Source organism: Ciconia boyciana, chromosome 7, assembly GCF_034638445.1.
Source record: "Ciconia boyciana chromosome 7, ASM3463844v1, whole genome shotgun sequence".
In the NCBI taxonomy this organism is placed as follows: Eukaryota; Metazoa; Chordata; class Aves; order Ciconiiformes; family Ciconiidae; genus Ciconia; species Ciconia boyciana.
The window spans coordinates 47,221,875-47,243,700 of NC_132940.1; the positions used below are offsets into that span (position 1 = coordinate 47,221,875).

General features: G+C 39.4%; 1 protein-coding gene across 2 annotated transcripts in view; it reads right to left on the reverse strand.

The window, feature by feature from the left end:
• Window positions 1-224: 224 nt before the first annotated feature.
• Window positions 225-21,826, reverse strand: part of WDFY1 (WD repeat and FYVE domain containing 1) — a 28,359-nt gene continuing 6,757 nt past the window's right edge. The window contains exons 2-12 of one of the 2 annotated variants that reach the window (XM_072866842.1): window positions 20,233-20,300; window positions 18,449-18,522; window positions 17,171-17,225; window positions 15,669-15,819; window positions 12,826-12,938; window positions 10,105-10,231; window positions 8,379-8,484; window positions 5,899-6,000; window positions 4,990-5,120; window positions 3,828-3,936; window positions 225-3,107 (exon numbers count right to left, since the gene is read on the reverse strand). In XM_072866842.1, coding sequence (XP_072722943.1) covers window positions 3,048-3,107; window positions 3,828-3,936; window positions 4,990-5,120; window positions 5,899-6,000; window positions 8,379-8,484; window positions 10,105-10,231; window positions 12,826-12,938; window positions 15,669-15,819; window positions 17,171-17,225; window positions 18,449-18,522; window positions 20,233-20,300 — 1,096 coding nt within the window. In that variant the 3' untranslated portion in view covers window positions 225-3,047. The remainder of the gene's footprint in view (window positions 3,108-3,827; window positions 3,937-4,989; window positions 5,121-5,898; window positions 6,001-8,378; window positions 8,485-10,104; window positions 10,232-12,825; window positions 12,939-15,668; window positions 15,820-17,170; window positions 17,226-18,448; window positions 18,523-20,232; window positions 20,301-21,826) is intronic. The other variant, XM_072866841.1, reaches the window with a different exon arrangement.

Below are 21,826 nucleotides of genomic sequence, written 5' to 3' on the forward strand. Positions count from 1 at the left end.
CCACTGCTCACTGGTTCATCATAGGCCTTTAACCCCACTGCTGCAGCTCATTCAGCTCCAATACAACACATCTGACAAGCTCTCCCACCAACATAGAATTTGGACATGGGCCATGTAAAGGAGGAGCCAGAATATACAATGGGGATTGTGCATTCACAGAATGGAAGAAGAGATGGATCATCCAAATAGACTAAGTGAATATCAAGAAATATTTTATTGTACATGTAATCAAAGTTTAAAAAACAGACAAGAAGGAGCAAGGGACAGATTTATCTAGCATCTCTTAACTATGCAGGGTACAGAAATACAACTAGTAAATAATTACCACATATTAGTACCCTTTGCTGCCCTTCCCTGCACCAGTGAAGGAGGTTATACAAGCAAGATTGGTAATGCTTCAAATCAAGCCTTCTCAGTAATTGCACACTTGAGCTGATAGTTGAAGTATGTTCAGTTTCATGAGAGAGTATGTGCCTTCAAAATAGTTGTTTTTAAACAAAACCACTATCTCTTTAGTGGTTTGTAAGCATTACTGATTCAACACCAAGAGTATACTTAAATGACTAATGATTTAGCAGCCATAATTGTCTTGTTATATCTGAACTGACACTATCTTTAAGTATATCAATTATAGAAAATAGATTCCTTAGGTTTAACAATATGTAGTAGAGAATATATTATCTAGTGGCAAAACTGTAATGTAAAGAAGCAGAGGAAGTATTCACAGGGAAGGGGGTGAGCTGCATGCTGAGCAGGGGGCACATCAACTAATCAGAACTAAAAAAGCTGAAGCTCAGGAGTGCTAGCTGCAAAGGAGTTACACCTCAGTATCACTGGTGTGTTTCAGAAGATCTGGTTTGAAAAATATGTTATTCATCCCACATCTACATCAATCTCCCAGCTTAACTCATGACCCTAGATCCTCCTTACCTACCACAGGAGGATCTTAAACAGTCCTAGCAATGTAACTCATGTTCTGCCTTACGTGCTGCAAGTAAGAAGGCTTTCATTCTCTTCCAGAGCAAGATAGGAAGAAGTCTGAAAGTGAATGCAGAGCATTATCAGGGCTTATTGACCCCTTCAACCATTCAGTTCCCTTCCTAATTTACAAGGGTGAAGGCCTTCAGAGCAGAAAGCTGCAACTTTTTTCCAGTACAAGTTGATTTTCTCTCAATAGCTTAGAAATAAGCCTTCACAAAAAACATAGGCTATACAGCATGTAGCGAGGGACGAATCAAATCAGTGTGACAAGTGCTAAATCCCAAATTGAAGGCAAGACAAGGTCTGGGATTCCCACAAAAGAGGGATTTGTTTATTCTTCAGTGGCCCAATAAGCCTAGCAAATTAAAAGAGTCTTTGCAAAACTTCCAGAGAAGGCCCATGGAAAGGCAGACAAAGCCAGATCCAAAATAATAGTAACTAACATATTCTGGATTCTAATGCCCTTTGGAGACTATCAGCTTTTTGGCTTAAAATGCAAGTGAATCATGACGTATTAACAATACCACGATCTTCATCTATTTCAGCCTACAGCATGGTCCAGTGCAGTTATTAGTGTCAAGTTACACACCTAGGACTTGAATTCACTAACACTCATAGCACCACTTGATTGTTGCTGTAAATAAAGACAGTCTAACCCTTAAGTCCTCTACCAGAAAGAGACTATTACCTTTGATAGTTGTGCAATGCTACCTATTCCAGGCCAGCTGACCTACCCACATATTTTGTGCTCACACATATGCATCTGTTTTCAGAAAAATCTGAACAGCTCCAAGCTTAAACTCTGTGACATATTACCTTAGCTTTCAAAGTTTCAAAATAAATTCTTCTTACAGTGTTCAAATGTAGGAAATTCACACAACTGACAGACCAATTTATTGACAATATCTCAATAGTTATTTCCTGCACAGGCCAACCGCACAGGCATAAAAGCCTCCCAGCTCTTCATACTTCTCAGCTTTGAAACAGGGAAGGACCAATATAGAGATCTCAGGATTAACAGACCTAGGTGCAGGGAAAAAAGCATCTGTTCTGTACCTCAGTAATTATTGCTCAGTATTTATCTGTTTTAAGCAACACCAAGGCAGTATTTGAATTTATGTTGCACTTTGAGACAGGTTCCCTACCATTAAAGAAACATCAGCCTTTCCACAGGAAAAAGTCTCTAAAATTTAGCTGGCCATTTTTTCTTAGCCATTACATTTAACAAGGCAGATTTGCTTAGCTTCCCATTCTAACAGCATTATAGAGTTGTCAAAGTATATGGCTCATACCTACGGCCTGTCTTTAAAATAGAATAGCAGGGCTGCATGTTTTCGTAAGAACTACAGAAGTTTATTAGCTATGCTAAAACACTACTTAAAGAGCCTAGAATTGTTTGAAGACTCACCAGCTACCTAAACAGAACAGTTGTCCCACAAAAGTGGTTTCACTAATAAATGAACTTGAAGACAAACACTACAAGAAAGCCAATAAAGGAAATCTTGTGTGATAAAAGATTCTCTTACTGTCTCATCTGAAAGAAGCTACCTGCCACTTTGAAGTATCTCCTCCTTCCATAGGAATAACCAACATACCTTTTGGAGGCAGTTTAGACAGTGACTGCTCAAAAGTATTTCTACAGAACTGCTTTTTGGAAGAGAGAATAAGTTATTTTACTATTTGCACAAACTGAATTTACTACACTAATTTTACTCTGATAATGTTTTAGCTACAAGGTATCTGTACAAGATATATCAGCAGAGATAGCACATTGTTAACACTACATATGTAAACCGAGAAACAACAGGTCCTTTCATCAAGGTGTCATATTGCAGGTAAGCCATTTTACGTTAGTCCAAGAGGCTGCAAAACTGCACTTCCGCACCAAGGAGATTCCTGGTGAGCCCAACAGAAAAGCCATGCTCTACAAAGGTGACTGTCCATCCTGGAACAGCAGCAGGAGAAGAATCAAGCAACCAGTGTTTGCAGTAATATTCTTAAGAAGGATTCCATTCATTCGGTGCATATTGCTGTACATAAGGTGCATAAACCTGTCAGGTATGAGATCAGCGTGAAGAGAAGCCAGTTGCAAGGCTGCAACCAACTACTGGTGTCATGTCCCAGATCTGGAAGAAAATATTGTGGAGAATTACATAGCATTATTACAAGACCTAAGAGGTATTTCTGTAAGAGACATAGAAGCAAACATAAAGTCCTCCCTGGACACAAGGTAACAAATCCTGTTTAAACTATACTTGAGGAAAATGTCATAAAGAGTTACAAACCAAAAGCCAAACTTAGGGCTTAAGAGAATCTTCTAGCAGTTCTCTGTAGGTCTGTTTTAAAAAGTGCTATGCAGTTTGTTATAAACATGCTTACAGAAAAACAGGGACAGAATGGAACAGTTCTGACATGCATGGCAGATGTATAGCTTAATCACAGCAACATTCTAGATCAGTCTGATTTCCATATCACTGTCTCATAACCTTTTAGGGCTTTTAGTGGCAATGCTCCAAGAAGCCAGGGAGCTCAGAGTAAAGGACACCTGCACGTTTCATCATGTCTGTGTCTTTAAGGGCACTGGCAGATTCTCCTACTGCTGATGCCTGCTTTGTTTGTCCAGAGGACACCAACAGTAATCAGTTCTGACAGCTGGACTCCATACAGTAGAGTTACAGGTCATTTCCTCATTCAGCTGCAGGAAGAACAGTCTGCAACAAATACGATTCTTGCTGCCCACAACAGTTAGCTTTGTAGCAACAGTTGTCAGAAAGAAAAAAGTATATACAAACATTAGTTCTCTATTAAATATCTCTAATAAATGCAGGAAAGAGGTACATGAATACCTTCACAATCCGGTCACTCCCACAAGTCACCATTAGCCCTCTGGAGATGTCCATGGACATGTGTGAAATGTTGTGTTTTCCTTCATGAAATGTTGCCAAGGAAGTACGGCTGCATGAGAACAATTCCAATGAAAGCCAGCCATCAGATGAAGCTGGATGGCATCATTATAGCAGTGCAAAATAAACTTAGAAGAAAATTAAGTTGCTCAAGTACTAATAAATCAGTCCTGAGAACTGCAGTGCCATATTAAAGGGGACAGAATTAAATTAGCAACTCATGCTAAGGCATTGCTTGTGTAGTTATACAGGTGTGACGTTTCCTGGTCTTCTGCAGCCTGACTGTTAATAATACTAGAGCAGAAGTGGGACACTGCATTAGTAAAAAATTCTACTCTTGGTTATAAAGTCAAGCTCAGCTACATTTTTTCCTGCTGGCTATAGTGAGTCAACTAGGACACAGCACCTCCCTTTCAAAAAAACCCAAACAAACAAAAACCCCCACCAACCAAAGAAACCAACAAACAACAACAAAACAAAAAAAAAGCCCAAACACCCCCAAAATTGGCATCTGATTACTTTGGTCCTTTAGCACTCCAGGTGTCCAAGGTGACAAGACAGTGAACAGTTAAGTGCTGTTCATACCAAGATAAAAAGGGGGTTCCTTCATTGCTAAGAAGAGTTTAATGAGACAGCAAATGATGTTTAACCCAATATGCTTGCATGGAGAAAATCACATTGGGCTGTGAAGAATATTCCGGTAGAAATGGTTTTCAGTAAGTGTACATGAACTAATGCACGTACACCCTGGCAGCTGTGATGCATTGTCAGGCACCCATTTAGCAATTTTAAGTGCAATCAATAGCCTTTACCTAAACAGAAATCTTGAGACAAATATGTTTTAACTCTAGATCTGGGCTCATGGAAAAGAAGAAATAAAGTGGATAAAAAAAAGTGGTAATACCACATCTGATCCAAATCAGCTTGCACAGCCAGTTGAGGGATCTCTGCCATTGTAACGCTTTGAGTGCCCAAGGCAAAGGTGGCCTATTAGCAGAGAGTCAGCTTGGCATGTTGGTGTAGCATTGTGTGTGGATGTGGAGCAAGCACGAGTGTTTCCGCACCTCAGCAGTATTACTCTAATTTATTACTCCTTAATACTCACTCTTCATCCTTGATTGACTCAAAACAGGAATCACAGACGCGGACCTGGAACTCAAATCCCATGATTGGGTAACTTGACCGTTTGGTACTGCACTTGCCACACACTGCTTGCCCACATTTTCTGCAATGATGCTTCATGGAGGAAGAAGAAAACAAACAAACAAACCACTATATTGTGCCACTCGACCACCTTACCAGGTGTTCACTGAACAACAATGCTTCTGTTTGGCAACCTGTTAGGAAGCAACCTGTTAGGAAGTCTTCTGTTACTTCAACCAAAGACCAAGGACTCTGGAGTTGTGAACAGTCTTGTTGGCCACTAATGGGTTTACCTCCATATTCTCCCTGTCCATCCTCTTCTCCTTTTGCAAGCTCCTTCTGGGAGCAGGAGAAAAAGAGGGCTGCACAAGCAACCAAGGAAATAACAGTCTAAGAAAGCCAGAAACAGATGAGTGTCTTGGTGCCTGTCCAGTCCCTCTAAAAAGAAAACTATCTGGAAAGCTTTCACATTCTAGCCCAGTAAGAGCAGGGCCATCACTGCTTCACTGAAATGAGTGCCCTACAACATGTTAGGCTGCAGTTTGCTCAGTTATTGGGCACTGTGTGCCACTTTACACAACACTTGAGGATTAGCTGTCCACAGCTCCAGTGCACAGAAATATTCAGAGAAATTCAACAGAGCACTCCCAGCACAGCCTGCTTTACCCCATGATAGAAGTTTGATGCAACACTTTCCATAGAATTTGGAAATTTCTTAGCACTGCTTAGAAGCTGTGACCTCTCAATAAACCCTCACTTCAAAGAAGCAAAAATACCAACAGTTTAAAAGATCTAACAGCTTTAGTGGTTTTCTGTTTGCATTTTGCTTAAGTGCTGAAGTACAGCTAAGCATTCAAACCAGTGATCTCACCTGTCTCAACCCTAATGTCTTTGTGTCCCACATTTGCTTTATATTCCAGAAGAAAGGTTGTTCACACTTCTGACACGAATCACTTTCTAGCCATTGAGGAGCCTACAAAAGAGCAAGACATGCAAGCAATCAGAATTATTTTTCCTCATATGACAGCCAAGGAAGTTTGTTTTAAGAACCAAAAGTAAAGTTTTACTTGGAAAGATGCCCTATCTCAGCTCTGGACATTACAACAATAGATTGCCTAGGGTATAGTACATAGGAAGTTTAGTACAAAAAACCCAAAACCCAAGACTACAGTTATTTATTACCTACACACCTCCTATACTTTTTAGGCCCACAGCAGTATGTTATGTTACTGCCTTAAAAAGAAAACTAATTCAAGCATCTAAGTTATTAAACTTGCTGCAGGCATTCAAAGACTTCTGCTCTGGTTGCTTAGATGATTTTTAAGGGCTAGTGTAATCCAAGTTGTAGAAGTTATAAGGCAGTCATCCCCTCTAAGAGGGAGGGTCCAGAAGTAAATTCTGGAAGTAAGTATCTTTTCTGCTTCCCTAGGATTGCAGTTTGAAATAATTAAGAACTCATCTGCATTTTCCATCCTGCCCACATCTTCATTAAGCATCCCTTCTCCCACCCACATATTTTTCCTGCCATAAATGGACTAGGCCAAATGAAAATAGTTAGATCTTTCACACATTTCAACACTCTCAGATACTTTAACTGAGCATCCTTGTAAGGGGTAGAAAGACAGGCACAATATTTTTAGTACATAGACTTGAATTAGAACATGTATATTCTATACAACTTTATACATCTGATGGAGGAGTCTCCCTGAAACCCAACAGGAGGAAAGCTGGAACAACAAAGAAGCTTTTCTCCTCAGTTCACTTACATCCATTGTTGACAGTAATAAAACAATAGCATTGTCAGTTGTACCACCATCTCTCCATGAATATTTATTAATACCAGATGTCCAGTTCTTACATCTTCAACCTTGATTGCATCCCCTTTCTTCCCCCATGCTAGTGGAAAATATTGTAAAGGGTAGTAACAAGTCCAGTGTGGGCGGTGGGGAGGAGAGTAGAGGAAATGAGTTGCCTCTTCACCAAGTCAGATGTTCTATATTGCTTCTTTCAGTTACTTACAATAGTAGTTTTCACTTAATAGTATTTTTGAGAAGACAATCCACTTTCTGGCTCCCTCTAACAGAAAAACAGGATATCTTCCTATTCTTTTCATCTTAATTTCAGGCATTAAATAGGAGGTAAAAACCTGCCAACACTACCAACACTATTACCAACATACAGTTGGAACTGCCCAAGATCAATAGTACAGGTGTCAGTGGAGTTACCATTCCTTCTAATCAAGAAAGTCTGTCTTCTAGTCTTATATGCATTAGTGCATATTTGAAGATACCCTATAACATGACTCACTAGCTAATGCTTCAGAGGCAGTATGTTCATCATCCTTCAAACATTTAGTTTCTTTTCTTTTGGATTGGGCTTGATTATGTTTTTCCAGTGAGTTCTGAGACATCACAGCTGTTCTAAGTTAACCATATTATTTTAATTGTATTAAAACTGTCTATTATTTAGAAGATCCCTTAATTATTGCGTGCAGATCCAGAACAGAAATGGCCACATCTTGTTTTCCTAATGGTATTATAGGTCAATTCCTTGCAACTACGAAGTTTCATAATACCACAGAAGTTTTAAAGAGAGATCATCATGCTGAAAATGTTAGGAGCATCTCATACAGCATTTAGTGTGTTTAAGGTAACAGCTCAACATATGTCAGAAAACAGTTCTTAAGCATGACACCTGCATTTAAGGCAAAGCAACAAGGCAAGAAAGTCTAAGCCTTAAATGGGCTTTATGGGGGCAACCAAAACGAACTCCTATAATTATGGTTTAACCAAAGATAGTAGTAATATACATCTTTTCAGCTCCTATGATGGATATGAACTTATGCAGGAAGAATGTGCATGGCAGGCTCAGTTGCTGTGTACTGAGGCCTTTAAAAAAAAAAAGTTGTCTGAGAACTGAACCTCTACATTCTGAACTGCATCTCAAAAACAGCATCTCACTTCTTTACCTACTTTGACATGAGTTGAGAACTTATTTCAAGACTGTTGAAGCACAGTCCGTTGGTTTCTCTACTGCAAAAGCTTGCCTGCTTTAGAGTGTTCCAGCAGCAAGGGCTGTAGCTATTCCAGTGAACGTGTCTCATCGAGATAAGACTCTAAGCAGTCCCAAGCCTGTGCTGCACTTCTCCTGTTCTGGGAATCCATCTACTACAATGCAGTATGGACAGTCACTAGAAGAGAGCAGGTTTTAATAATACCATTCAGCTTTAAAGTTTCAGGCAATGTGAGGAAAACAGCCTGCAGAACTGATTAAGCAAAGCCCCATCAGCCACTGAAAAGGGGAAAAAAAAAAAATTAAAAAAAAAATCTTTGACCTAGGACATGATCTTACCTCTTCTCGGCTGATATCCATGTTCCAAACAGCAATTCCCCCATCAGCTGAACAAGATACAAGCTGTCGTGTCAGCTGGATGTAACAGATAGCCTGCACCTTGTCACTGCAAACAAAGTAGACACTATTTACCCATAGGTATTTAAACAAAGCTTAGTTTCCCAGTAAACCCCGATTTATCCTTGTAAAGCTACCTAGGAAGCCAAAACTGATTTCCAAACACTTTGCTAAGTCTACTAAGTAGAGCTATGAAGATGAGTGAACAGATGCTGTCACCTAAGCACTACCCTAGCATCAGGACGTTGCCTATAACAGTGTTCTTACAGGCTTGACCAGAATACCAGAGGTACAGTTCCATGTTAACATTTGCTGGCAGTAAGCATTGACAGTGAGCTGGGTGTCAACTGGCTCAGAGTGTGTGTGCAAATACTATTCTGTGTTGGCAAGGAGAGCCAGTTATCAAAACAGAGATGACTGGAAAAATAAAGAGAAATATTTGTTTCAAGGTACAGCTAGGAAGCAGACAGCGCTTCCACTTTTGCTAACAAATCACAATAAGTAAGTCTGTAGCTGCAAAGCAAAACATGCATTCACCAATAAAACAGTTTAATCCTAAAGAAAGTCATGACAAAATAAAAGTCTACCCTAAGAAACTAAACAAAGGATCTCAACAGTATTAGACTGCTTTGCAACATCTAAGTTGAATTTTAAAAGCCATTCTGCTTCACAGAAAAACTTACTTTCCCATTCAGTATGAAGTTTGATGCTAAGTGTGATGTTTGAAGAGAAACTAACAGTGTTATAAGTCTTCACCAGGACACATGATGCAGCAGTAACAGCAGTATAAAGTCCTCCAGTCACTGACTTCGGTTACTTTTTTGTTACCAGTACTCTATTATTAGTTCTTTAGCCATAAAACTAAATCCTCAAGATTTAACAAGAGTTCTAGGGCTAAGGCTATCAGTCTTGATCAAAGGTGGATGGAGGCATCTATGGAATTAGACAAGAGGAGAATGCACTACACAAATACATCTTTAAACATAAACAAGATCTCTACTACCACTGCATTTCTAAGTAGAATATATCTTCAGTGGTGAACTGCCTGTCAGACTGAATTGAGGCCCTAGATTTAAAAATGGCAACTAGTGTTGTGTCTCTGTAAAAATAAAGTTGATTAAATACAGACAACTAACTACCTAATCCACAGAACAGTGGAGATGTGACACGCTCTTCTGAAGTTGGGAGACCACCCCTGTAATTTAGCCAATCAGTTTATCACCTCACTGATAGAAAGAGACAGAGAACAGGAACATATTGAAGCTTATTCTACATGGGTACACAAACATGCTTATACATTAAGTTTCTAGCCCCACCCTCACAGGCAACTCAGTGAAGTATTTACAATACAGAAACATGCAACTTTTACATAATGTCCAAGCAAGATGATTCAGGATTTTTACCCACCTCTTTCTATAACCTACTTTTATGTTATATTCTCATTATCCATGGTTTAGAAGTATCAAACATGAGCAAAAAAAAAAGATTTATCAGTAATGCTTTCCTAGTACTGATTATCCTTCTTCCCGCTCAAAGGCCTCAGAGTTCTGGAAAAAGTTATTTTCTCCATTATTCACAAAGATTCAAATATCTTGCCATGCTATTTAGTCTTCCTGGGACTCTGTGTTCATTACAGAACATGTAGGAAAAATAAGACACCGTTACATACTGATGTCCCTGGAGCAGCAGTGTTCTCCCCTTCCTTCCACCAATATCCCACATGATAATGCTGTGATCAGAGGCACCTGAGAAGAGCAGTCGTTGAACAGGATCCCACCACAGGGAAGTAATACTTCCTAGGAAAGAACATTCTGTAGTTAGATCTAAGGGAGCCACTCCCCAACACAGTGATGCTCTTCTGGGTCATTAAAGTGAAACCTGAGGTACTCCCTTACTACAGTAACAGATATTGAAAGCCTTAAGGCAAAGGACAGCATGCAACAGCAAGATACAGTCCTGCTAGAGAGGCAAAGAGCATTTGACAACAGAACGAAACATCCCTAAGAAGAAAGTTAGACGCAAAGCATAAGCCAGAAAGTTCAAATTACTAGCTTTCTGCCCCTTGTATTTAGGTAGTTGGTTTTAAGAGTCGGCAGGCTGCTATGTGACCTTTGGAAGATGAAAACTATTAAAACTTGCCAAGCAGAGACTAGTACCTACAATACTAGTAGGTATCTGTATCTACAATATAGTAAGGTGCTTGGTCAGTGGTTGCAGGACAGCATGCAGTGTTCACAGGTAAACCAACTCCCTTACATAACCATTTACAACCTTAAAATAGTTGGAATAAGAAACTAAGTGACAGTTTCACTGCTGTTCGCAAATCCGGCCACTACTTACTAAATTACAAAGCTGGATTTCAGAAGGCCCAACCTGGCTGTGCACCTCATTAGTCAGACATAGAAAGAAATTAGTCATCTGAGAGTAGCAGCTTTATACTAAACCCATTTAGGAGACTAAACCCTTTAGGAGACTAAAGAAGTAATTTTGTCACTCATGCCACCTATAGTTTTGAAGTTGCAGGAACATTTTATTCCCTTAAAGACATCCTTCCCTTCAAAGCATCCTTCCATTGCTCAGTTGTCATCAAAAGCCTTGTAGTCTGAAAGCAAGATGAATGGTAATTACAGCCCAAATCAGTCCTTTCCAGCTCTCTGGAGCAAGAGATTTTTCTTGCCTCCTTTAGGGCTACACTGTTTTCAGACTGACCCATTTGGAAATAGTTGTCTCAGAAAACAGTGAGCATCTGCACCATAAAAGGCAGTTTGAGTATTATCTCAGCATTAAAGAGTAGGCTGTTAAATATGGAGAATTCTGGAATCTAGCTCTTGAAGGACAAGCTCTAAAACCATTTAAACTGCAAAGCAAACACTGCTTGCTTATGAAGTCACAGTAAGGCAAGAGCTAGAAAGGAAACAAGTCAGACTTCTGAAGCCTGGCAAACACAGCTGCACTCAGAGAAGAACTAGATGCCATTTAAGTTTAGAGTTACCAGGCCTTGAGAATATTACACAAATACTGTGGAGGGAAAAAGTTTACACAGAATCTGTTTTGCCTTTAAAAAAAAAAAAAAAAAAGGAAAAAAGATGAAGTAGCTACTATTACACCAACTGAAGAAAAACCTGTTTCTGCCCCTCAAATTTAATCATCTTTTATACTAGATCAATTCTTGTTTTGAGGATCACAATCCCCTTAGGGAACTTGTATGTAAGCCAAAGTTGTCTGCTATGCGGGCAGCACACCAAGTTGGTGCTTGGAAGCCCACTGCAACTCAATAGACAGAATATGCACTATGCATAGTGCCACATCAAGACATACTGCTTTCAGACTAACAATAATATCTATCAAGGAGTTGCATTTGAACACAGACTAGTGCAAAAGCATACAGAGGTAAAAGAGTCTATAGGGCCAGGAGAATCATTTTGCTCTTAACTGAAGCAATCTGAAATTCTGCTTGAAAGCAGAAGAGGCATTTATCGTTTTACAGTAATCTGTAAATCAGGAGTCTACCCAGCTTTAAAGTCTATTCTATACTTACAGCTATTAAACAAGGCAGCCTTTTCCAGTGGGTCAGAGACTCATGACACAGTAATTCATCCCTACCCAAATGCAAACTAGTCAGCTGATTAGAAAGTTGACAGTACCACATGGGAAGAGGCATTAAGTCTTGTTTATTTCTCTCAGCATATTATTAAATGACACATTCTTCTGTGATTTGCATTCTTGCTCATTACAGCACACAGTGGCTCCATATCATGTTACAGACTACTTGGTTCTTCATTTGATGTAAGGACTTTGGCTATATGACACAGGATGAGATTTGTCTTTGACTAGACGGTTTTGATTCTAAAAGGCCCTCTAGATTTCCTGCATATAGCTTAGTTTCAGCTAAACATAGGAAACTCAACTAGAGTTTCATGAAGACCAATCAGAACAGCAAAGTCTGCACCGGGAAGAATTAAGTGGCTTTTTAGAATCTAGATTGGGGGTTGCTAAAGCTGCTTTAGGTATTATTATAGTACCACAAGGTCTCCGGGGGGGAGGGGGAAAGTAACACATTCTCGTCCTTTCTTTTCAATGTGAAGGAGGCTAAAGGTGGCCATCTAGTGGATAACTTGTGTTTAATTGAATGCATATGTTTACCTTTATTTTTCAGCTATAATAAAAATACCTGTCAGTATTTATAAGGTTAAGGTAGCAAGAATGTGTCTGTTCTTTAAGAGATAGTCATATGTACAGCTTTGAACAGCTTTGATAACTACTACCCGGCACCAGTTGTTTATCCAGTATCTATCCTTAAAAGGTAGATATCCAACTGAACATCTCACCCCGATTACAAAGAGGTACTATAATCTGGGTCAAGTGGAATTAAGAGGAAGAGTGAGTTTACCTTCATGCCCTTTGAGTGTTGTGATAACTGAGCATGTGTTCTGCTCAAGCTTCAGGAGAGTGATCTGTCCAGAATAATCACCAACAAATGCATGCTGAGTTTCATGATCATATCTGAACACCAATCAAGGAGAAGCCTCATTTGCTCTTAAGAGTATTTTATGGGACTGAAACATAGCACAGCTGTCAGCTACAGAGTCTAAACAAATTGGAAAAGAACATTTTAATATGCCAGATAAATATTTACGTAACTACTTCTAAAGGGGTTGGAGACTGTAAGAGTTAAACCTTTTTCATTCCTCTCTTCACCTCACACTTCCCTACACGTGCAAGTAAGATAGCATGGAAAATAAGTGAGAAAAGTTTTAGAAAGCCACTGGAGAAGCCATGAGATAATCCATCCCCTAGTTTAAGGCAAGCCAAGTAGATTTAGACCCTTTCTAGCAGATATTTACAGAACACACTCATGATCTTCTACAAGAGATGCCAGAACTCCTCAGGCTTCTCAGAACTCTCCACTGTTGCAGTGCAGAGCTACCATTAGGAGCGCCTCACTGGACATTGGGTGGCATTCAGTCTTACCTAGGATCTGCTCTTACAAACTCTTAGTTTTCTAGTGTGTTATACTAGTTGATGCCCCCAGGATAGGAAAACTAAGATACAAGGATGCTGACCCTCCACAGCTAGTTTACCTTACAGTGGAAGTATACTCACAATGTTCTAGCTACTGAGAAGGTAAGACCATCTAATTTTTTGTTCTGTTCTCTGCACTTTCAAGTTTACTGATGCAGGTCCTTAAGCATGGTATCGAAGACAAATGTATTTCAGAAAGGGTTCTGTCATTTAACACTGACATAAAAGCCACACCACATCCTAACATGGGATCTATTAACAACGTGGCACGTTTGGCAAAAGCATTGTACATCATAACAGTTTCTGATACTCAGTTTTTGTCACTATGGAACTACTGTCTCCAGAAACTAAAGCATAGCAAGCTGGATGGAACTAGATCACTCGCCACCTTTAGAAGACTTGGTATTCAAGATATAAGCAAGAGCTACGAAAAACCCATACAGCTGACACCATATAACCCAAGAATTGTGTCTAAACTCACCTGTCCTCCTGGAGCCACACAAAAACACAAGCAGCAGCTAGCAAAGTAGTCTATTCTACACAACAGAAAAGACTAACTTTAAAAAGTCAGTGTAGCAAAAAGCCCACCACCATAAGTGAAAAAGCAGAAGTTTTCCCATTTGATGACATTCTGAAATCTCTTAAGCCTTCAGAATCTTCAGATAAACAATTCGTTTTCAAGAAATCCACTAAGTCCCTGAACATGTGACCCTTTCTTCATCTTGGAAGTTCAGGCTAGCATTATCCCCACTAATCCAGTAAAGAAAAGGCACTCTGCTGTGTTTTTCAGAAGCTTACACATAAGATCATTAACAAGTAACTCCTAAGGAACCTCCCGATAGGGAGATCAAACACCTAGTACACACACCAGAAAGCTAGTTCTTCCAAACACAAGTACAAAGGCAGGATCAATTATAATGCATTTTCAAATGCCATGGTGTTCAGTGGAAATTTATTTTTATCGTGATAGAAAAGGTCATATTCTTTTCTCCATTTTCATAATAAACTGTTCTATTATTTGCAATAGTGTTAGCTATAGAACCCATTGAATTCAAATAGTGAAGCTCAGAGGCACCAGACTGTTCTATGAGCTAGTCTCCTAACACACACACACCTCAATATTAACCCAGTTCTGTGCTGCATTCAGCTGAGGTGAGCTGTACATGAAATGTTTTGTGGGACACAACTCCCCTGAACTCTAACACAAAGACAGCAAAAAAGAGCAACAGTACAATACAAACCTGTCAGCGCTTCAGTCAGTAAGGCAGGGTCTGCACAGATAGGAGACCTCAGAAGGCTAGACATACTGCTGGCAACCAAGCAGTTAGCTTTCCTCCTAGTTTCTTAGCACTACACAGGTATACAGCAATTCTAGAGAGTTCTTTATTTTTTCAAGAGATGCACTTGACCTCTTTCAGCTTTTAAATCATGCCACTTCTACATTACTGCCATTAATCCTCATATACCAACCAGTACCTCCAATTACTATCCAGCCACATCTAAACTGCCACCATTAACAAGTGCTAAAAAATAGTTTTAGAATTTAAAGTATTTAACTCATGCTCACAAGTTTTGATATATGAACTACATTTTAAGCTACTGGGTTTGTAAGTCTCTTACATAGGTTAAAGAATGCCCTGAAGTACTTACAGCTGAATAGGCAACTGGAGTTCTTAAGCTACAAATGCTGCAGTTAGAAGCAATTTGCAGGAAAGCAAACTGCACACAGACAAATTACTACTAGTAATGAATAAAGTTTCAACGTACCCCATAGCTTAAAGATAGAAAAGATTAACATGAGCAAAGACAGAAAAATGAAAGCAGTCCAAAGGGTCTTCATGATGTTTTCTGCTCTAGAAGGACTCAAATGGACACTGGCATCTGTTGAACAAAGTGACTTGCCTAGGAAGTATGCAGGCCAGGCTATAGATACCGTTACTAGTCACTTCCACAAGATGCTACAGACAAACGTCTCAAAATTAGGAACTAGTACACACTGCAATTTCTGTAACTCAAGGCCACAACATCTCCTTCTACTACCTAACAACAGCTAACAGAAATAAAGGTATTAAACATCTAATCAGAACAAAGGTGTGCAGACTTGCAAGAGATTTCACTCTAGCTTTTTACATGAAAAGGAGGGAACAAATTGAGCTAAAGGAACAAAGTACTCTTCCACTTTCAGAGTAACAATCATTTTTCAAAGGATACTGTAGACATGAAGCCCAAGAGGTGAAGTAATGTCTCCCAAGCATACTCCCACTCCTGGTGCACATCCAGCTGATACACTTGTCATGACCAGTGCTGATAACCCACTCTGATGTCAGGCAGAAAGTAATAGCAGACACTCGATTCTGATGAGCTGTGGGAAGAAAAAGATTCTGGCTAGTTTTTGCTAAAAATCAAAGCGATGTGTTATGTTCTAATTCAGAGAGACGTAGGTTGAAGATGGTATCTAAGCAGTGCCCCAGGGAGAGGTTTTTACCATCGTATTATACTTGCCTCTAAGCTGAATTAAAAGGTTAGCATTGTTCTGTTTGGTATTTGCCTTCTGAATAGCTTATGTGAACCAAACATGTCAGTCAGCTAATTTAAGCCTTTCTCCCACAGAGAAGCTGAGTTCAGCCCAGATACCCAAGACGCTCTGGTTAAGGAGCAGGCAAACCCTCAGCTTCCTGTAGCTAGGCCAGGACTTCTGGGGAGTAATGTAACACATCTAAAACCCTTAATTGCTTTAAGTGCCTCTTTTCCTGACCCCAGGGGAGCTATGCTCAGATTCATGCTTTTAAGCACCTGAAAGTGTATCTACTCCACAGCACTCAAACTGCTACCTGTGACAGCAACCAAATCCCACCCAGCTTTGTTCAGAATGCTGCTACTAAGCAAGAAGTTACATGAGCATTAGAGAAAGAAGCCCCCCCCCGCTCCCCAAGATGCAAGTGCTTCCCTTGACTGAGTTGCCAAGTCATCTTCCTTGGGATAAAGGGGGGTTTTGTTGCTTTAAGAACAAGGTCTTTTTCTCCTAAGCAAGAACGTTGCTTCTATCAGTGTCAGGGAGTCATAAGACAAACTGCACTTTGTTTTGCTACATAATCTGCAGTCTTTAAGAGTCTCCTTCAGGCCTTTTACACTAATATTCCAATTCTAACCAGCAATCGAGTTTTGTATTTCTTTTAAGTATGTGCAGACAAATGCTGAAATTAGCATCTCCATAAATATTAGAACAATCCCTATTCCCCACGTAGCAGAAAAATAAGATCTTTTTCATCCCTATTGCTCTCCCAAGATGACAGAGAAGACATGGACTCTTATCTTCAGCTAGAAGTAACCAAGCCCAGTGATTACAGAAAGTAAGGATGGAAATTGCAAATACCAAAATGCACCTTTAGAAAGCTCTTACCCTGACATTCATGCAGTATAACTACACCACTTGAAGAGCAAAATCTGAACTCACTAGTTCTGGCTCATTACACACACAGCCTAATGATGTACTGAACGTAATGACTGCAACTCAGACTCAGCTGACTGAGGATTACTCAATAACAGAATGTTTATCTTATGGCAGTTATCCCCAACTAAGTGACAACTAGAAGGTCAGTCAGATTTAAAGCATATTTGGACTTGATTAATCTGTGACCATGTCCAGCTTCCCAAGCATTTTAGATGCCTCCCCTTCACACAAATGTTAGTGTAGACACCAGTTAACAGTTTACCTGGATAGGTCTTCACAAAGTTCATCTTATTAAAGTCCTCTGAAATATGAAACTCCTAAAAGCAAAGTGGAACCGTTAGAAACGATACCACAGTGACATATGCAATATTGATACCCAAAAAAAAGCAGTAACCTCACAGGCCAAAATTTGCATAGCAGCAATATATCTCACTAAAAACTAGCAGTTTCTCAGGCTGGAGCATAGCACACTGACACACCAACTGTAAATTAAGGTTATTAGTGAACCACATTTTCAAAAGGGAGAAGCCTTTCAGAACCGAGTTTGCTAAAGGGAGATTATAAGAAGAGATAAGACCTCATTTGTCCCCAGCAGGAACAAACAAAACTGTATCTTGTAGTATTTAGGATTTAAGTATCTGAGACTTCATAATGGACAGACTTAAGTGAGAGTATTCTCTATTTGATCCATTAGGCTTACTGAAATTTTAAAAGTCTCAGCTTACAATTTCAAGTAGTTATCACTAGAGTCACTATGCTATGTAGTTCTGTGTAGGCTATTCACAGTAGTTATCAGTAAAATCACTATTTATGACACTCATGCAGTACCGTGGATCCTTATAGGACAGTTATTATTTTGACCTTATTTTCATAGAGAAAGGAAACCACTAAAGCATTTGAGAGTCACAAGATTCCCCTCCTTTTCCAAGAAAAGAGAGGAAAAATACAGACCCACTTTCTATTCTGCCATATGTATCTGCTCTCTGGGAGAGGGAGAGCAATTAAAGCAAGAGTATAGAACGACAGAAGGAAGACTTCCCAGAAAGAAAAGAAACCAACCCTGCCTCTTGTAATTTTAGAGCTAGTGTTGAAATTTCCACATCATAAAAAGATCTGCAGCAAGAAAATCCAGAGACACCTGCATGGCGAGATACAGGCAAATCCATACTTCTGGCCAGATGCAAGCCAGCTGCAGTTCACAACCCCTGCTAGTGCACCGCCATGGCACTCTGCCCAGCTTAATGTGCTCCTCAAAATAATTCCCTGACGAAGTGTAACTGTTTGGGTCCACTGCTACACTAATGGCTCAATGACTTCTTGAGGCTAGCTGGCTCACATCTAGCCAGAAGAACCCTTGTTTATTTGCAGTCCTCCCATGTACATCTCAGGTGAACTGCCAAGAAGTTCAGCCATTTAGTAGTAGCTGCATTCCAAAAAGAAGGGAAAGAAAACAAATTATCAGCTGCCAGCAACAGCTGGTGCTCACAGACAATCCAAGCAATTCTGATCTACATTCTGAAGAAAAGTCACAGCAACTTACCATGATAGCTCCATTATCCTGGCCTACAAATATTCGTCTGCTGTCATGATGATAAGCCATGGCTGAACATGGCGCTGTCAAAAAAAGCAAGCACATTACAGTTATTGAAATAGAGGTATTAGGCTACACATAAATGACTTACTAAAACCAATTCTTTCACTCAGGACAAAAGCTGTTTAAGCTTAAGTAGCTTGATAGAAATTTGTCTGCATAGATAATATCCCTTGGTAAGACAGTTAAATTCCCATATGTGAAGCTGAGGAAAGGTACACTACTACAGTAACTCAGATATACCGCTAGGAACCATATGTAAACATGATTTCCTGCCACAAGGTGCAACTCAGTAAGAGGAATTTTACACAGGCTGAAAGCCTAGCTAGCAGCAACAGCATGTGCAGCTGGTTACACTTAGAACTTGAGCTCACTAAAATTATCTCAAATGGACCCGAGTTGTATACAAGAACAATATTTCGTTCTTTACATTTGAGGACTGTAACATTAGAGAGAGTAAAGTGCTAGACAGAAATATGTAATCGCATGTCAACTTCATATAGAATCACATCTCAACATCTGCAACTTTAAGGAGATTCACGTTTTTGAGATTACATACAATCTCTTTTAGCAGAAAACCTCTAAAAACCTACTTCCTCTTTTGAAATTAAGAGCTAAAATAGAGTGAAAAGCAATGACAACAAAATTACATTAGTATCCTAATGAAAATTTTGAAAAAAAAATTTCACTGAAGAATGTCCTCATTAAACTTGCAAATTACAAGGATGAGAAGGATACAGTGTTCTAAACTAATACCATCTTCTCCAAGACCCTCAGAAAATGTGGCCTTGAAGGTGTTTTTCGAAATTTAAAGCCAGACAGGACAGTCTGGAATATTACAGTGGTCATACTGCATGAGGTCAAGTCCATCCCTTGGAACTACCTACAGGCATACTTTATTTTGTATAAACCTTTTTAGAGCACAATCTGAATAGTCTATTTAGGAAATTGATAAATGGAGCAACTGCTGTAATTTAGACCAACTATTAGGGAAAAAAAGATTACAGTTGGCATTTCTAATCTAGATCCTAGGCTACTCAGCCTCCAGCTGAAAAGACACAGAACATCAAGGAGTCCAATTCTTTGATCTTCATTTAATATTTGTATACAAATTACTGCAGAAAGAGTCATTCCAAAGACTATCCTTTGTCTGTATGACATTTTATTTTGTCATTGTATTCCCTCTTTTTATATGTGGTATGTGTCTAGGTAGCAACTCTACATTAAAGAAGTTACAGCAAAGCACCCAGGCAGAGTGATGTTTCAAAATCAAAAAAGCACACTGACACTCAAGATCTACTCAACACTGAAGCTGCTACTCAGTATTGCTTTCTTCATAACCTAAATGCTGGGGGGGGGGGGGGGGGGAAGATGCACACCTTGGAAAGCAAAGAATATTCTTATGTCTGAACTTTCAGCTAGTAGTTTGAAAAGCTCACTTATTTGGCAGACAAGTCATCTGACAGCATGTGAAACATCTACAGCTGCAGATCCACACAGTGATTTACCTGGTGAAGGATCTGATTGAGACAGAATGCTGCCTTAACGTCTCACCCACTAGGCAGCTAGTGTCAAATTAAAGTCTGAGCTAGAGTTGGTGCAAAGTTCCCAAATTCAAGATTGAGTGAATCCAGCACTTGGGGAAATGGGAAGGAGGTATTCCCACACACAGCACAGGTACAAAACCCATGCTATGCTTGGCCATCACTTACCTTCTCCAACATTGTACTTACATGACATTGTGTGATAGATACTGGGCCAGTATTGTCCACTGTCTCTCTTCAGCCATACTCGTATTGTTCTGTGTCGTGGGAAGAGCAGGGAGAAGACAGTTGTAAGTATGTACATCGTTCCTTGCATGTGAACCAGTTCATTACTTATATATCAGCTCCAATCCTCTTAGCTTTTGTGCTACTCAAATATAATAGTTAGAGAAGCAACATAATAGAAATAATAGTACTCCAATAGTACTCTAATATAACAAGAATAATAGCACTAAGAATAGCCACCCTTGGATTCTGAAGAGTCTTCTTCAAAACTATTTATACACTGAGTTGCAGTAAGTACGAAATGGAAATACTATTTCAGCTCACCTCAGAAATTACTACATATTGCATCCCTTTAACTCCTCCTCCTTGGCTCTGGCTGATTTAAGTCACATTCAAGTTGCAGGAACTTTCCAGCTTTGGCAGAGCAAACCACAGCTTGTTTTATAGCAGATTAAGTGTTTGATATGTTTAAAAAAAAGAATTGCAAATCATTCCATTATCAAAGTCTGAACTTCTGAATTTTTAGCTTCTCTGTGCAACTTATCCTTCAGCAAGCCAGATACTGAATGTTAGTAACAGAAGCATCTCATCCTGCAGACCAGCACATTACTGACATCTCCGTCCCCAAATATTGATGTATGGATCCACAGAGGACATCATAGCTAGTTCAGTATTGTTTCCTCTAAGCCATGCCTCTACTCCCTCATGTACAAACGCAAAGGACAAGCAACATTAGTAGCACTGTTACTTTGCACTGCTCCTCTGGCCTAAATACGAACAGGATTGATTAGCCAGTTGAATGGGAATTGAAAGAAGTTGACAAGACAAGTTGGACAGCATGCTAAGGCTCTTTGTAAAATTGTTCTTAGTTTGTAACCGTCCAGAATCAAGCCTTGGAAGGAAAGGAAAAACAGTCTTGAGAACATCTAGCATTATACTACTCTCATGACTGTCAAATCCTGGGAGGAGGGATATAAGAGAATCAGCAAGGAAGTGGAAAGTTATTGTCAATTAAAAACATTCCTACAATAGGCACATTTGAAGGGAATCTACAGCAAGAAGTTAGGAGCACACATGTAGATAGTGTTAAGGTTATTTTAAGTCTACTTGAAATTTCTTCTCCAAACCATTGTTTGCCTTCTTGTTACTGTTTAAATCCAACTTCCTCATTCCTAAATGGAAACCTAAATGATCTGTAAATATGTGTACCTGGAAACACTGTCAAGAGACTTCACTGAGATGAGTTGTTCTATTTACTTTTAGCTAAAAACAGGCCTGTTATTTAGAATTTTTAAGAAAAAAACCTAGGGGATAGATTTGCTAAACAACATATAGGATTGCCAGTAAGAGTTTAACAAAGAGCACAGGAGGGAACTGGTATCTTGTATCAGGACTAGAACTTTTCAGGTTGAAGATATAAAGGTAGCATTCTAATTCTGTAATCCATTTAAGGGCTTTTCTCTAAAAGACTACTCAAAAATAAAGCAGACAATGCCCACCCTTAATGTACTACTCTCCTTTTCTAAAACTTGAAATCAATACAGCTGAGTACACACTG